The following is an 18471-nucleotide window of genomic DNA, read 5'->3' on the forward strand; positions in this document are numbered from 1 at the left end:
CAGAGCGAAGACTGAAGGCTCCATCTGGAGCAAACACCTGGGTCCCAGGTGCCGGAGGAAAAACGGTGCTGGCAGCCAGGGGAAGGGAAGGCCTACTGTACAAATCACTTCATGCAATGGGCCTCTAGTTATTACATAAATGTTCCAAGACATTTATTTTAAACTAGAAGCCCTGTGCATGAAATTTGTGCACTGGAATTGGGGGGGTCCCTCAGCCCAGCCTGCCCCCTCTCACAGTCAAGGAGCCCTCAGGGGATGTCCTAAGCCACAGTCTGGCCTCCCTCTGCAGGAGGCCACCAGGCTGATCAGGGGACGGCGGCACCTCCATCACCCCACTACTGCTGCTACTGCCGGCCGCCACAGCCACCACAGTGTTTTCATCAACAAGGACTTCAGTCTCTTCACCATGAAAAAATAACAACTTTCTTTAGGCATTTTCAAGATGTCTCTTTCATAGGATATGATATTTCTTTCTTTCCTTTTTTTTTATCCTCACCTGAGGATATTTTTCCATTGATTTTTAGAGAACGTGGAAGAGAGGGAAAGACAGAGAGAAACATTAATGTGAGAGGCACACTTCGATTGGTTGCCTCCTGCATGAGCCCTGACCTGGGACCCAGCCAGGGAGGAGCGTGCAACCTAGGTACAAGCCCTTGGTCAGAATTGAACCTAGACCCTGCGGTCTACAGGCCAAGGCTCTATCCACTGAGCAAAACCAGCTAGGGCAGGATATCACATTTCTTAGCCCCTCCAGCAGCGGACCTTCATTTTTTCCTCCAGGAGTGAGGTGGAAAAACCCTAGATCATCTTCTTGGATTCTTATTACCCAAGTTACCAAGAACCTTGCAAGTGGTGTACAGGGAGCTTAGCCAATGAGCGTAAGAAAAGGTGTTTCCTCTGTAGCTCATGTGCAGAGGTGGGACTGCTGGTGCACTGCTGCTGGCAGGCCCCCTGTGTGTGTCTTCGCTCTGGCCTGCAACAGCCCCAGCCGCGCCACTGGGGCTGGGTCTGGGGCTGGGCCGGCAGCCCTGTGTGTTGTGTCTCTAGCTCCGGGCCCATGCCCAGCCCCTCCTCCTGAGCTGGTCATGACTCTTAAGGCACCCTGGCCTAATTTACATATTATATTATCTCCAAGAAATAATAAGTGAATTCAGAAAGATCCCAGGAAACAAGTTACAAACAAAAGATTCAGTCAGTCACATTATTATTATTTTTTTATCTTTGACTTTCAAGTTTACTGATGGTGTGTCTCTAAGTGGATTTCTTTTCATTTTGGCCTTCACTCAGCTCTTTCCATCAGTTGGGTAAATTTTGTTGTTCTTTCCACAAGGTCACGGATTCTATCTTCTGTTATCTGTACTGCATTCTATCCATATCAACACAAAGTCAAGAATGGTAAAAAGTGAAACATTAAAAGGTGTTGTTCAACTAATATTTGACTGCAAAAAAGATAATGCATCTATGGTAAGGTAAGTTATGTTTCTGAGAAAAATGGAGGTCAAATAGGCAGACCTGTCATGTACCTTGTACCAGGGCCAGATGGGAAATACAACTAAATTGGAGAACTTTCACCTGGAATTACCAACTGAGATCCAGCTTAGAAGGAGAAGTATATCAAGGAAGGACACAGGACACCCGGATACCGGTAAGAAGGGCGAGGTCTCAAGAGGAGCTGACCCAGCTCCCAGCGGCATCAGGCTGGTGGGCCAAGAGTGAGACGGGAACTCCCAGCTACTGGAGAGTCTGTTCCCTCAGAAGATAGAGGCCTGGAGCCCAGGCTGGACTCCACAGCACGGAGCACCAGAGCTGAGACTGGAAGCCTCCATAACATCCAGCCAGGAAAGGTGGAGGGCTGCCGGCCACAGCAGAGTCTGGAGCTTATAAACAAGAGCTGGATGGAGAAAAAGCTGCAGTTTTGTTTTTTGTTTTGTTTTGTTTTGTTTTTCTCTAAACCCAGAGCCTAGGAGTTTTCATTTGCAACTACTCACCTGAGACTTTGGTGCAGGGAGGGAGACATGGACTCAAGGTGCTTATGGGAGGTTGGAATGGGGAGCATTGCAGGGAGACTTGGTAAGACAGCAGCCAGGATCATTGAGTCATCCCCCAAACCAAAATGGGCATTTTTTCTGAGGGAAGCTAGCTGCTCCCAGCAGCCAGAGGGCAAGTTAAAGGAAAAAGCCACTCCCTAGGGCTATAGCCTGTCTCACCCACAGGTGCCCTGTATTTTGAGCTTTTCAGAGGAAACAAAAGCAGAGGTCAAGCTTATGGGTTTGAACAGAGTCAAGGAGCCCTAAGGGACTGGATTGGGGGATGGGCCATCTGCCCCGCTATCCTGGGAACTAGACTGATATTTTCCCTGGAAGGGAAAAATGATAAAAGCTCCAGGTTTCCAGCCAATCCTGTTGGTCTCAATACAAGGATCTCTGTCCAACCAAGGACAGAGTAATATTTTGGGCCACTTACAGAGGAGTAGCTCTGAGTCAGGAAACACACCCATCATATTCCCTGAAAGCTAAACAGCACCTCTCCTGCCTAAAGCCCTTTCAGAAACAGGCTTTTGAGTGATTAAGATTGACAGCAGCTAGCAGGCAAAAGCAAGCAGGGGTGGAGCCCAGGAACCAGAGGAAGTTTCCTGACCCAGCCCTGGGTATCATGTTGCTAAAACACCTATTTTAGAGGGAAAATTATCCCCTCCTGTTTGCAGCCAAGGCCTGTGGAGACAGACACAAGCAGGTGGATTGGTGGATTGCTTGGGGCTTCAAGCAGGTTGCTGAAAGCCAAAAGAAAATGTCAGACAGTGGTTAGCACCTAAGTACCTAAGAGCGGTTCTCAACCTGTGGGTCGCGACCCCTTTGGTGGTTGAACAACCCTTTCACAGGGGTCGCCTAAGACCATCCTGTATATCAGATATTTACATTACGATTCATAACAGTAGCAACACTACAGTTATGAAGTAGCAACGAAAATAATTTTATGGTTGGGTCACAACATGAGGAACTGTATTTAAAGGGCCAGAAGGTTGAGAACCACTGACCTAAGAGGAAGTCCAGAATTGTCTGACAGAATGAACAGAAGGATCCAAAGCAAACTTCCATGGGGCATTAAAGTAGGCTGATATGAGACACTTCACCTTTTCCTTTTCTTTATTCTACCATTCTTTTCTTTTATATTTTTCCTACCTTTTTTCTTCTCTTTTATTTTTTATTTCTTTGCTTTTTTCTCAGTTTTTAAGTTTGTCTTCTTTATTTATCTGCTTTATTGATTTGTTCTTATTCTAGTCTATTATTTTGTTCATATACCTAATTTTCTTCTGCCCTTTTCCTACCCTTTTTTTTTCTTTTTTCCATTACTCATTTTGTTTCTCTTTTCTTTTTCTCCTGCTTTCTTGTCTTTTTTTTCTTCCTTTAGGTCTATCTGCTTTCTCCTCTATTATCTTTTTCAAACCTTTTTCTTGTCTTTTTATTTATTTTCTCCCTACTTTATTTTAAAACGTTTTCCTTCCCCTATTCCTCTAACTCTTCATTCTTATTTTCTTTATTTCAGCTCCATATTTAGATATTCAAACCCCCTTTGTTGTTTTTTGTTTGTGCTTTTATTGTTTGCTTATTTTGTTTTGTTTTCTCCTAGTATTTTTTCTTCCTTTTTTTTCTACCATTCTTGCTCTCTTTCCTCTTTGATAGTTTTCTCTTCTCTTGTGGTTGCTTTTGTTGGTGCTGTAGGAGTCTTGTGTACAATTTTGTTTTGTTTCTTCTGTTTCATGTTTTGTTTTGTTGTATTTTGTTCTGTTTGGTCAGCATCTCTACAGCAGCTCACACAACATGATAGGGTGTGAGCCACATAGTCAACCAGCCTGAGAGGAGATTCCATCCACAAATGGGACAATAACATTCAATACCCAGATACAATAGGAGAACCCAAATGACTAAAGTAAGGGGCTTTCCTAGAGCATCCAACTCAGAAGATCTAAGAGAATGCAATAGTGGGTCCCACAGACCACTTATTACTTAAGACCACCCCACAAAATCCGGAAGGCATAGCAGTTTGATCTAATACATAGAAACAAATACAAAGTGACAGCAAAAAACAGGAGACAAAGAACCCCCAAATGAAAGAAAAGGAGGAATCTCCATAAAAGGAACTAAATGAAATGGAGGCAAGCAATTTGTCATATAAAGAATTCAGAGATGGAGGGAAAATGGTGGAGGTATAAACAGACGTGTCCTGTGCTCTGTCCTGGAGCAGATAAGGGTGAGCAGCTGAAACGGGTAGCATACAGCCGAATAGGCAGAGGATATTCAGCTGCGAGACAGTCTGCAGCCCGGAAAGACAGAGAACTCCCAGAAAAAAAAGGATGGTTGGAGACTGCAGCTGAAACCTCTCCCGGTGTGCCAGCGCAGCAGCGGAAACCACACCATTTTGAGTGGCTATTACCGACGTCCAGAGATCAGCTTCTAACGTGGAAACAAGGGATCTTGAGCAGCGTGACTGCGTGAACTCAGATGAGCACTGCTTCTTTTCACAGAAAGCAGAGAGAGAACTACATAACCAAACACCTGGAGAAGAGCGATCATGGTGAAACAAAGAACCAACTCACATATGAAAGAAAAACAGGCATCATCAGAAAAGGAAGTAAATGAAATGGAGGCAATGGGGGCAAGCAACCTGTCAGAGAAAGAATTCAGAGAAATGGCCATAAGGTGGATGAAAAGAATGGAAGACAAATTCAACAATATGTGTAGGAACCAAGAGGAAATGAAGAAAAACCAAGAAAAAATGAAAAATGACATCACTGCTATAAAGAACTCAATAGAAAGCATCAGCAGTAGACTAGAAGAAGCAGAGGACCGCATCAGCGAGCTAGAAGACAAGGTAGGAAAAAACACCCAAACAGAACAGCTTCTAGAAAAAAAAATTAAAAAGCAGGAGGAGAGCCTAAGAGAACTCTGGGACAACACTAAACGAAACAACATCTGAATAATAGGGGTGTCAGAAGGAGAGGAGACTGAGCAAGGAATAGAAAATCTGTTTGAAAAAATAGTAACAGAAAATTTCCCTGATATGGGGAAGAAAAAACTCACACAAATCCAAGAAGCTCACAGACAAAATGAACCTGAAAAGACCAATGCCAAGGCACATAATAATTAAATTGGCAAACACCAATGACAAAGCAAGAATCTTAAAAGCAGCCAGAGAGAGACAGAAAGTTACCTACAAAGGAACCCCCATCAGACTAGCAACCGATTTCTCAACAGAAACACATCAGGCAAGAAGGGAATGGAATGAAATATACAAAGTCATGCAAAGGAAGGGTCTGAATCCAAGAATACTGTACCCAGCGAGGCTATCAATCAAAATTGAGGGTCAAATCAGGAGCTTCACAGACAAAAATGGTCTATGGGAGTTTATTACAACCAAACCAGCAATGCAAGAAATGCTAAAGGGTCTGCTGTAAATGGAAAAAATAGGAAACAAAGAAGGAACGCAGCGGTAAAGAACAAAAATGGCGACTAACAAGTTTCTATCAATAATAACTTTAAATGTAAATGGATTAAATGCCCCAGTCAAAAGGCATAGGGTAACTGAGTGGATAAGAAAACATGACCCATATATCTGCTGTCTACAGGAAACCCACCTCAGAAAAAAAGACGCACACAGATTGATGGTGAAGGGATGGAAAAAAGGTTTTTCAGGCCAATGAAAAAAAAAGTGAAAAAAAAGCCAGGGTAGCAATACTTATATCTGACAAATTAGATCTCAAAGTGAAGGACATAAAAAGAGATAAAGAAGGCCACTTCATAATACTAAAGGGAGCAGTCCAACAAGAAGAAATAACTCTGGTAAATATATATGCACCCAATATAGGAGCACCCAAATACATAAGAAATCTTCTGGAGGAGATCAAGGGAGAGATTGACAGCAATACACTCATAGTAGGGGACCTTAATACTCCATTATCACCACTGGACAAATCCTCAAAACAGAAACTCAGCAAAGAAACATCAATCCTAAATGACTCACTAGATCAGATGGAATTAATTGACATCTTCAGAACATTTCAACCCAAAGCCTCAGAATATACATTCTCCTCAAGTGCACATTTGTCATCTTCAAAGATAGACCATATATTGGGTCACAGACAAAGTCTCTTCAAATTCAAGAAAATTGAAATCATATCAAGCATCTTCTCAGACCACAAAGGCATAAAACTGGAAATCAACTACAACAAAAACAACCCAGAAAAATCAAACACATGGAGACTAAATAGCATGCTATTAAACAATGACTGGGTTACCAGTGAGATCAAAGAAGAAATAAAAAACATCATGGCAACAAATGACAATGAAAACACAACAATCCAAAACCTATGGGACACAGCAAAAGCATTCTTGAGAGGGAAGTTCATAGCTCTACAAGCCTACTGCAAGAAACAAGAAACAATGAGAATAAATGACCTAACTCTACAACTCGAAGAGTTAGAAAGAGAGCAACAAAAAAAGCCCACAGTAAGCAGAAGGAAGGAAATAACAAACATCAGAGGGGAGATAAACGACATAAAGACCAAAAAAAACAATACATAAGATCAACAAAACCAAGAGCTGGTTCTTTGAAAGGATAAACAAGATTGATACACCTCTAGCCAGGCTCACCAGGAAATAAAGAGAGAGGACCCAAATAAACAAAATCAGAAATGAAAGAGGATAAATAACAACAGACCCCATAGAAATACAAAAGATTGTTAGAAAATACTATGAACAACTCTACTCTAACACACTACACAATCTGGAGGAAATGAACATATTCCTAGAAAAATACAGCCTTCCAAAACTTAATCAGGAAGAATCTAAAAATCTTAACAGGCCAATAACTATGGAAGAAATCGAAGCAGTAATCAAAAAGCTTCCAGCAAACAAAAGCCCAGGGCCAGATGGCTTCACAAAGGAGTTTTACCAAACATTCAAGGAAGACCTAAAACCTATCCTCCTCAGACTATGTCAAAAGATCCAAGAGGAAGGAACACTTCCCAGCTCATTCTATGAAGCCAACATCACCCTAATACCAAAACCAGATAAAGACAATACAATGAAAGAGAATTATAGGCCAATATCCCTCATGAACATAGATGCCAAAATCCTCAACAAAATCTTAGCAAATCGGATCCAGCAGTACATGACCAAGTAGGATTTATCCCAGGGATGCAAGGATGGTACAATGTCCGCAAATCAATAAATGTGATACATCACATAAACAAATTGAGAGAAAAAAAACACATAGTCATATCAATTGATGCAGAAAAAGCATTTGACAAAATCCAACACCCTTTCTTGATAAAAACTCTCAGCAAGATAGGAATTGAGGGATCATACCTCAACATAATAAAAGCCATATATGACAAACCCACAGGCAACATCATAATCAATGGGCAAAAACTAAAACCATTCCCCCTAAAAACAGAAACAAGACAAGACAGGGATGCCCCCTCTCACCACTCCTGTTCAACATAGTACTGGAAGTACTAGCCGTTGCGATCAGACAAGAAGAAGAAATAAAAGGCATCCAGATTGGAAAAGAAGTAAAACTGTCCTTATTCGCAGATGACATGATACTGTACATAGAGAACCCTAAAGACTCCATCAAAAAATTATTAGACTTAATAAATGAATTTGGCAATGTAGCAGGATACAAAATTAATGCTAAGAAATCCATGGCATTTCTTTACACCAATAGTGAACTTACAGAAAGTGAAACTACAGAAGCAATCCCATTTACCATTGCACCAAAAAAATTAAAATACCTAGGAATAAACTTAACTAAGGAGGTAAAAGACTTATATGCCAAAAAGTACAGGACACTGAAAAAAGAGATAGAGGAAGACATAAACAGATGGAAGAACATACCATGTTCATGGATTGGTAGAATCAACATCATCAAAATGTCCATACTACCCAAAGCAATCTATAGATTCAATGGAATCCCCATTAAATTACCAACGGCATACTTCACAAATCTAGAACGAACGTTCCAAAAATTCATCTGGAATAAAAAAAGACCCCGAATAGCTGCAGCAATCCTGAGAAAGAAGAACAAAGTAGGTGGGATCTCAATACCAGATATCAAACTGTATTACAAAGCCACTGTTCTTAAAACAGCTTGGTACTGGCACAAGAACAGACATATAGATCAATGGAATAGAATAGAGACCCCAGAAATCGACCCAAACCACTATGCCCAATTAATATTCGACAAAGGAGGCAAGAGCATACAATGGAGTCAAGACAGTCTCTTCAATAAATGGTGTTGGGAAAACTGGACAGATACATGCAAAAAGATGAAACTAGACCACCAACTCACACCATACACAAAAATAAACTCAAAATGGATAAAAGACTTAAACGTAAGACGGGAAACCATAAAAATACTAGAGGAATCCACAGGCAGCAAAATTGCAAACATATGCCGAAGGAATTTCTTCTCTGATAATGCTCCTAGGGCAATGGAAACTAAAGAGAAAATGAACAAATGGGACTACGTCAAAATAAAAAGCTTTTGCACAGCAAAGGAAACCATCAACAAAACAACAAGAAGACCCCCTACATGGGAGAACATATTTGCCAATGATACCACTGATAAGAGTTTAATTTCCAACATTTACAGGGATCTCATGAAACTTAACAAAAGGAAGATAAACAATCCAATAAAATAATGGGCAATGGACCTAGATAGACACTTTTCGAAAGAGGACATACAGAAGGCCGAAAGACATATGAAAACATGCTCAAAGTCACTAATTATATGAGAGATGCAAATCAAAACGACAATGCATTATCATCTCACACCTGTCAGAATGGCTATCATCAACAAATCAACAAACAACAAGTGTTGGAGAGGATGTGGAGAAAAAGGAACACTTCTGCACTGCTGGTGGGAATGCAGACTGGTGCAGCCACTGTGGAGAACAGTATGGAGCTACCTCACAAAACTAAAAATGGAACTCCCATTTGACCCAGTGATCCCACTACTAGGAATATATCCCAAGAAACCAGAAACGCCAATCAGAAAGGATATATGCACCCCTATGTTCATAGCAGCACAATTCACCATAGCTAAGAGTTGGAAACAGCCTAAGTGCCCATCAGCAGATGAGTGGATTAGAAAACTGTGGTACATCTACACAATGGAATACTATGCTGCGGTAAAAAAAAAAAAAGGAACTCTTGCCTTTTGCAACAAGGTGGACAGAACTGGAGAGCATTATGCTAAGTGAAATAAGCCAGTCAGAGAAAGATAAATACCACATGATCTCACTCATTTGTGGGTTATAGAGAACAACATAGAGTGATGAAAAGGGACAGATCCAAAGACTGAGAAACAGCGATCAGGCTGTCAATCCCCAGTAGGAAAGTAGGGGAGGGCGGGGGTAAGGGGAAGAAATCAACCGAAGGACTTGTATACATGTATATAAGACAAACCAATGGATATGGACAACAGGGGGATGGGATCGTGAGTGTGTGGGGCGGGGGGGGGGGGGAAGGTTGGGGATTAATGAAGGGGTTGAGGACACATTTGTAATACCTTAACTAATAAAAAATATATATATATATATGTGTGTATATATATGTATATATATATATGTATGTATATATATACATATATACATATATATATATAATTCAGAGAAATGATAATAAGGATGCTCAAACAATAAAGTGAGAACTACAAGCAAATTAATGAGAATGATAAGAAAAATAATGAGAATATTAAGGTACTTAATGAGAGATACACCAACATGAAAAGAGCAGGTAAAAGAATAAATAAGAATCAATTGGAAATGAGAAATGACATAGCTGTAGTAAAGAGCATCTTGAAAGTATTCAACAGTAGACTAGAAGAAGCTGGGGACTGAATCAGTGAATTAGAAGACAAGGTAGAAAAAAAACACCCATTCAGAGCAGCAATTGGAATGAAAAACATTAAAAAGCAAGAGGAGAGTTTAAGAGAGCTTTGGGATGATATGAAATATGACAATATTCACATTATAGGAGTGCCACAAGGAGAAGACTCCAAGCAAGTAGTAGAGAACCTGTTTGGAGAAATTATGGCATAAAATTTCCTTAAACTAGTGAAGGAAAAAAATCATTCAAGTTCAGGAAACACAGAGAGTTCCAGCTAGGATGAGTCCCAAAAGACCCGCACCTAGGCACATAATAATTAAGTGGCAAACATTAAAGACAAAAAAAGAATCTTAAAGTCTGAAATACATGGACAGAAAGTTACCTTCAAGGGAGCTCCCATTAGACTGTCAGGTGAATTCTCAATAGAAACACTTCATGCCAGAAGGGAATGGCATGGAGTATACAAGGTAATGAAAACCAAGGGACTAAACCCAATACTACTCTATCCAGCAAGGCTATCAGTCCAAATCGAAGGTGAAATAAAGAGCTTCTCAGACAAAAAAAAAAAAAAAAAAAAAGGCTAAAGGAATTTATTATCACCAAACCAGCACTACAAGAAATGCTAAAGGGACTGGTGTAAAAAGAAGAAATATAGAGAAAAAGAACACAGACATAAAGAGTAAGAATTGCAACAAATAAGTACCTATCAATAAGAATCTTAAATTTAAATGCCTTAAATGCTCTATCAACATAGAGTAGCTGATTGGATAAGAAAACATGATTAACATATATGCCATCTACAAGATACCCACCTTAGAGCATTAGGACTCACACAGAATGAAAGTGAAGGGATAGAAAAAATAAAACTTCTGGGTAAATGGAAATGTTGTATCAATCCCTTTAGTATTATGAAGTGGTCTTCATTATCATTTGTTATGGCCTTCCCGTTGAAGAGTATTTTGTCAGATATGAATATTGCTACCCAGCTGTTTTTCATTTTTTTTCAGTCACTTCCATTTAATTTAATATTTATTTTCATTTTATATCCAGATGTCACATTTTCTACATTAAAATATAATCATGCTGCCTCTCCCACATACATCCTCTAAGAAAAAAGTGAACTTTACACAACTTGAAAGATGGAATGCACAGAGAAATTGCTATTGCATCCACCTAACAAAGAACACAGAGACCACACAGTGGACAAGGCGGAGTGCATAGAAGACAGCTCAGGATCACAGTAGAGGAAGGAGAAGGAGTTAAAAGGCTAAAGCTTTTAAATGCTATCACTTGTGTCACAAGATTACCCTGAAGAGGCAGAGATAGGTCAGAAAGCAGGACCAAATAGGGGTTTTCCAAAGGCTGCTCTCTAACAGTTTAACATGTCCCTACACAGGAGAGCTTTCTCCCACACCATGTCCTCAGCATCTGGCAAACACTTTAGAAAATTATACCACTTTTAGCATGTCTGAATGTAGCATGGATGTAGGTTTTTCTTTTCTTTATTTTTGCTGTACCTCCAACTCTTTCCAAGCAACAATTATACTGGTTATTTTAATTATGATTCCTCTAATGACAACCCAGTAAGGATCATCAAGACAAGGCATCTCACTGCTATCTGATCGATGCCAGCTGTGCAAATGCTGCAAGATTGTGTGCTACTCAGAGGGAGAGAGCACATGAACACACAGGAGTCCCAACTCCTTTTCTAATCTACTCATTAAATAGGAAAGAGCAGGTGGACAGTAAAAACCATCTGCTTAGAACAGCAGCACAGACCTAGTGGTACACCACACCACAAACCAAACACAAATGCTCAGGAGAGAGCTCTGGGCTCTTCTAAGCACAGGCTTCTTTTAGTCCTGATCCTGCCCAATTTGGAGATCAAAGCATTATAGCTTCAGATAGTGATACTCTCAAGAGGGTGGAGAAGGAAGGTCTGAGAGACTCAAATAATGAGGACATTATTAGGCAACTATCCCACTATTTACAAATACACATGAGTAAGAAAACTTCGCCTCTATCCCTGCGAAGGGGGGGAAACTAGAGGAGGTCAAAGAGGGTATAAAGGTGATATACTGTATGTAATACTATCTAATCTAATAAAAGAGAAACATGCAAATTGACCTTACCTCGGCTACACCCACAAGCCACGGCCCCAGCCAATCAGGAGCAGATATGCAAATTAACCCAAATAAGATGGTGGCAGCCACAGAGCCTCCTGGAGCAAGCAGGAGGCTTGGGTTGCCCCTGGAAATGGAGGAAGCCAAGCATCCCACTTGCCCTGCCGACCCTAAGCTCCACTAAAGGTTACAAAGATTAAATTATAGAAGATAAATAAATCCCAGATACCTATTTTCCAGCCCACCAGCCCGCGGCCCTGGCCAGCCTGAAAACAGTCATCAGCCCCTCACACAGGCTGGCCAGGCACCCCAGTACAGCCTGCCTACATGAAGGGGCTGTGGCCAGCCTGCAAACAGCCATCAGCCCCTCACTCAGGCTGGCCAGGAACCCCAGCAGGACCCCACCCTGATCCAGGACACCCTTCAGGTCAAACCAGCCAGCCCCCACCCATGCACCAGGCCTCAATCTAATCTAATAAAAGAGAAACATGCAAATTGACCGTACCTCTGCCATGCCCACAAGCCATGCCCACCAGCCAATCAGGAGCAAATATGCAAATTAACCCACCTAAGTTGACAGTGGCCACAGAGCTGGAGGAAGCAGGAGGCATGAGTTGTCCCCGGCAATGGAGGAAGCTAAGCTTCCCCCCTGCCCTGCTGGCCTGGAGCTCCGCTCAAGGCTACAAATTTTCAGTTATAGTAGATATATAAATCCCAGAGACCTGCTTCCAGCTGGCATGGCCTTCCCACAAGAAGGGGCTGGGAGCCTCTGATGCCAGGGGTAACCTGGGCTCCACTCACGGCTACAAAGTTTCAATTATAGGAGATAAATAAATCCCAGATACCTGCTTCTACCCCAGGGCCATGGCCAGCCTGTAAACGGCCATCAGCCCCTCACCCAGGCTGGTCAAGCACCCTAGTAGGGCCCCCCACCCTGAAGGGGCTGTCGGCAGCCTGAAAACAGCCCCCAGCCCCTCACACAGGCTGGCCAGGCAACCCTGCGGGACTCCCACCCTGATCCAGAACACCCCTCAGGGCAATCCCCCTGGCCCCCACCCATGCACCAGGCCTCTATCCTATAAAATAAAAGGGTAATATGCAAATTGACCCTAACAGCAGAACCACTGGGAATGACTGGTCACTATGACACACACTGACTACCTGGGGCAGATGCTCAATTCAGTAGCTGCCCCCTAGTGGTCAGTGCACTCCCACATGGGGAGCTCTGCTCAGCCACAAGCCAGGCTGATGGCTGCCAGTACAGCAGTGGTGTTGGGAGTCTCTCCCGCCTCATCAGCAGCACTAAGAATGTCCAACTGCAGCTTAGGCCTGCTCCCCGCTGGCAAGTGGACATACCTGAGGGCCCCGGACTGCCAGAGGAATGCCTGACTTCCAGTTTACGCCTGATCCCCTGGGGAGCGGCCCTAAGCCAGCAGGTGGTCATCCCCTGAGGGGTCCCAGACTGCGAGAGGGCACAGGCAGGGCTGAGGAACCTTCCCCCGCCAGTGACAATTTTTGTCGACTGGGCCTCTAGTCAATAATAAAGTTCTTTTAAAAAGGTTCATTCTTCTTTTTATTTTAAAGATGAACATGAAGTTATCAAATTTTAAATATCATTTACCATCACTTAAAAAATTGAAATATTTAGGTATATATGTAACAAGTTACAGAGAATCTGTATGCTGAAAATTACAAAATGCTAATGAAATAAATCAAAGATTGATAGTAAATGGAGATATATCACATGTTCATGAACCAAAGACTTATAATGAAGATGTCAATCTTATCCAAATTGGTCTATAGGTTGAATGTAATCCCTACCAAAATCCCAGTCACATTTTTTGTACACAAAATATATATTAAAAGGCACATACTTTAGAATATTTAAAATAATCAGCACAAAAACAAATAAATGATAAATGATAATTCTACCTGATGATAAGGCTTACTACATAGCTCTAGTAATTAATACAGTGAGGTCTAGACATATAAATCAATGCAACAGAATAGAGAACATAATATTGACCCAGTAGACATAGACTTAAGCAAATATGCTTAATTTATTCTTTATAAAGGTGCAAAAGCAGTTCAATAAAGTAAGGATAGCCTCTTCAACAAATGGTGCCTAATAAAAAGGTGCATCCTTAGGCAAGAAAAAAAAATTAACTTTAATCTGAATCTCAAATATTATACAAAATTTAAACTAAAATGTATTACAGACTTAGATATAACACATGAAACTTTAGAAGAAAATCTTCAGGACCTAGGGCTAAGTTTGACATCAAAAGCTTGTATGGAAAAAATGATAAATTAAATCTCATCAACAGTAAATACTTTTGACTTTGCAAAACCCCTTGTGAAGAAGATAAAAAGACAGTCAAGTTACAGACAGGGAGAAAATATTTGCAAACCAATTATCCATCAAAGGACACTATCAAAAATATATTAAGAGCCCTGAAAGCTCAACAGTTTGAAAAATCCAATTGGAAAATGGGCAAAAGACACAAACACTCATTACACTGAAGAGAATATATAGAAAATATACTCAATTGTCAGGGCAACAAAAAATAAAAACTGCACTAAGGTATCATCATTTGCTTATCAGAATGAATATAATTTTTAAAATTATGGTAACACCAAACATTAGTAAGAAATCAGAGGAATTGAATCACTTGCTGAGAGGAATGTAAAATGGTACTGCCACTCTGAAAAACACTGTAAATTTCTCACAAAGTTAAATCTGCAATTAGCTTCTGACCCCAGCCAGCAATTGCATTCCTGGACTTTTATAAGAGACTAGAGGCTAGTGCACGAATTTGTGCACCAGTGGTATGCCTCAGCCTGGCCTGCAGGATCAGGCCAAAACAGGCTCTCTGACATCCCCCGAGGGGTTCTGGATTGCAAAAGGGTGCTGTCCAGGCCAAGGGACCCCACTGGTGCATGATCAGGCTGGGGAGGGACTCGGGAGGTTGGCCAGCCAAGGAGGGGCTGCGGGAGGGGGGCGTGTCAGGCCCATCTTGGTCAGTTCCCATCGGCTGGACCCCAGCAGCAAGCTAACCTACCAATCAGAACATCTGCCCCCTGATGTTCAGTGCACATCATAGCAACTTGTTGAGCAGTCTTAGCATATCATTAGCATATTATGCTTTGATTGGTTGAACAACCGACTGGTTGACCAGACACTTAGAGCATATTAGGCTTTTATTAGTTAGGATAAATAAAAATTTAAATTCACACAAAAACTTATACAGAAATACTTACAGCAGCTATATTAATAGCTAAAACCTAATATTCTTCAACAGATGAATGATTAAACAAACTATAGTACACACATGCCATGGAATACTACTCAGCAATAAAAACAAATGAATTATTCATACATACTAAAACGTGGATGAACCTCCAGAGAATTATTGCTGAGTATGGGGAAAAGGTCAATTAGAAGGTCACATACTGAATTATTCCCTTTTTGTAACATTTTCAAAATATAATATTAGGAATTTATTAATGGATAATAGGGGTTAGGAACAGCTGATTGGAAGGAAGGTGTTGTATGTGGTTATAAAAGTGCCACCCAAGGAATACTTGTGATGAAACTGTTTCATATCTTTAGTATGGTTGTAAATACATAACTCTATATGTGTGATTAAATTGTGCAGAGCTAAACACATACACACACACACACATGCATATTCTTTGCAGAAATATAAATAAGATATATGGATTGTATCAATGTCAGTATCTTGGCAGTGATATTATATTTTACAGTGTTATGAAATTTTACCATTGAGGAAAACTGGATAAAGTGTACACAGGGTCTCTGTATTATTGCTTATATCTATATGTAAATCTAAATTTAACTTGATAAAAATTTAAGTTAAAAAATGGTGATAGAAGACATCACTAATGTTTAAAGAATTATAATATCTTATAATGAATAGCAACTGTGACTACAAAACATGTACAACAACTGACCTAAACATATGTTTAAATATGAGAATCTATTTTAAATATTTATCCCTCAATGACCAAAGTCAATGACTGTGACTAGAAACTTTTATTTATAAACCACTTCAAGCTTTTCATCTCTAAACAGAATAATTTTGCTTTCTTATCTATCACCTTATACATTCATTATGTAATACATTTCTAAAAGATTCTCTCTTGTTCTTCAAATTTTTCCTCTTGTATAATTATAAATATGTTGGGAAAATTATTATTTACTTGCACATGCCCAGGTTATGGGCTCGACCCCCAGTGGGGAGCATGCAGGAGGCAACCGATAGATGATTCTCTCACATCATTGACGTTTATATTTCTCTCTTCCTTCTCCTTTCCTCTCTGAAATAAAAAATATATTAAAAAAAGATTTTTTACTTACTACAGAATGGATTTATGCCAGTAGTATCCAAAAACACAGTTGTCCTAAGAGATCTTTTCATTCTTTCTTCTAAAACATCTTTCCATAGCTCAGCTTGATGACCTGATATTTGAGAAACAGAACATTAGAAATTGGACTTCCATCCAATATCTTGTAAAAACTTCAATTTCCTAAAGAAACTAAAGCATCAATGTATATTATTATTATTGCTATTATTATTCATGGATTTTTATAACAAAACTTTTCAAAAAATTTCACATATTTTAATTACAATAATAAGTCTTAAGTTGAAGATTTACAAATAAATCCATTCCCTGGAAATCTTATCAGAACTTAATGTACTCCATATGTCTACAGTTTATTTGTACACATTTTCATTATTGTATTACAAGTTCAGAATCATACCTGTAACTCTTTTTAATAAAGTCATCAGAATAAATCAATTAGATAAAACTTTAACACTAAATTTAGCTCTATGAGTACTGCCCCCAATACTTCTACATATACATTCATATAAATACGGTATGCCTATGTATACATTATATATAATATATAGTATAGGTAGCATTGATATGCACTATATATTATGTAAGTGATATATATTCTAGATACATACATTATAAGGAACATGTATTATACAAATAGGTACATATTAAAATGCTTCTCACTTCATGTATTTATCTGTTTCCACATTGCTACCTCTAAATTTGAGATCTGAATATAGTAGAAAGGATACTGAACTTGGAATTCAGAGGTTTATTGCTAGTTCTCACTTGTAACCTGAAGCAATCCATATGTTCACAGGAGGCTTCTTATTTATATGGGAAAGCAATGGGACCAGAAAAGCAACGCCCAAAATAAGGTATGAAGAAAACTAATTCTACAAATTGTCTTGTGGACTGACTATGAGAAAATAAAACTGGCAAAGCTTGCTTATTTCCTACCCCTCCATAGCAATTCTCAGTACCTTAGTGCAAACCTCCTGCTAAAGAAAATTGTGGGAGGCTGTTCAGTTCAGCCTTTGTAATTGCTTCCCATTCAATTGAGGCCTTTGGCTTTGGAAACATATCTGGCAGACCTTGTCATGAGACTGATCAGATGTTTACATGCTCATGACACGCTTGGGTTTTGCTATTCTCTTTAGAATCGCTGAACAAACAGACTTTGAGATTCTTTCCAGCTCTAACATTCTATTTTTATGTGGAATCTTTTTTTCACCAAATTTCCAATTGGCAGGTGTTAGTTCTCAGAAGTGGCAATACTTAAATGCTCTTACCAAGCTTTATCACTTCAGAAGGTGTGAACCATGTATGAGTCATGTCTACTTGCTAATAGCAAATGAAAAGCTGACTATGATTATGATTCACATCTCTTCAATTGCTCCTAACACTAAAAAAAATACAAAAAAATCTCAGTGCCACTAAGAATGCACCAGGCTCTTTCTTTAGTGGAAATATACTAGTAGATAGATGACAAATAGATAATGAGTCCTTTTGAATATAAAAAACATGGGTCATCATGAAGCCACCAAATATTTCCACTCTATTGAAAATAGAAAGGCATTTGATCAAGTTCCCCTCACTACACATATTAAAAATATTTAATAAAAAGTGAACTATTTTTTTCTGGTTACTACACAGATAATTTTTCCATAAAATGTTGACATACAAATAAATAGGAAAGCTTGAAGCAGCAAAATACTAATACAATTATGCTATACATTTCCCAAAAAGAATTATAGTAATTATAATAATCTCTCTTACCTAACCTAGGACATGATTTCTTTTTAAAGTTGTCACAATCCATACATGAACCAGCCTTGTAATCTTCGTATGAATGACAAGGAAATGAAATAAAATTGCAGTTTGTTTCCAAAGCTGCCATATACAAGTGGATTGCTCTCTGGTGGTCACATTTAAAAAATTGTATTCCTTAAGTGTTAAAAATCAAGCAAAAGAATTGTAAATGCATTAGACTGAGTTCAAGAAAATTGGAGAAAAATTAAAAATTAAGTTCTACTCAATACTGTTTCATGAATATTAAAGTGTTGACTACAAGGCAGTGTTATTGTGAGCAA

General features: G+C 39.5%; 1 protein-coding gene across 1 annotated transcript in view; it reads right to left on the reverse strand.

Annotated features, from left to right (window-relative positions):
- LIPI (lipase I) overlaps positions 1-18471 on the reverse strand; it is a gene marked incomplete at both ends in the record, with an annotated part of 77147 nt that overhangs the window by 15421 nt on the left and 43255 nt on the right. The window contains 2 exons of the mRNA XM_081087412.1: positions 16395-16496; positions 18158-18325. Of these exons, the coding sequence (XP_080943538.1) occupies positions 16395-16496; positions 18158-18325 (270 nt within the window). The remainder of the gene's footprint in view (positions 1-16394; positions 16497-18157; positions 18326-18471) is intronic.

The sequence above is a fragment of the Myotis nattereri genome (assembly GCF_964212035.1).
Source record: "Myotis nattereri genome assembly, chromosome: 3".
Lineage (NCBI taxonomy): Eukaryota > Metazoa > Chordata > Mammalia > Chiroptera > Vespertilionidae > Myotis > Myotis nattereri.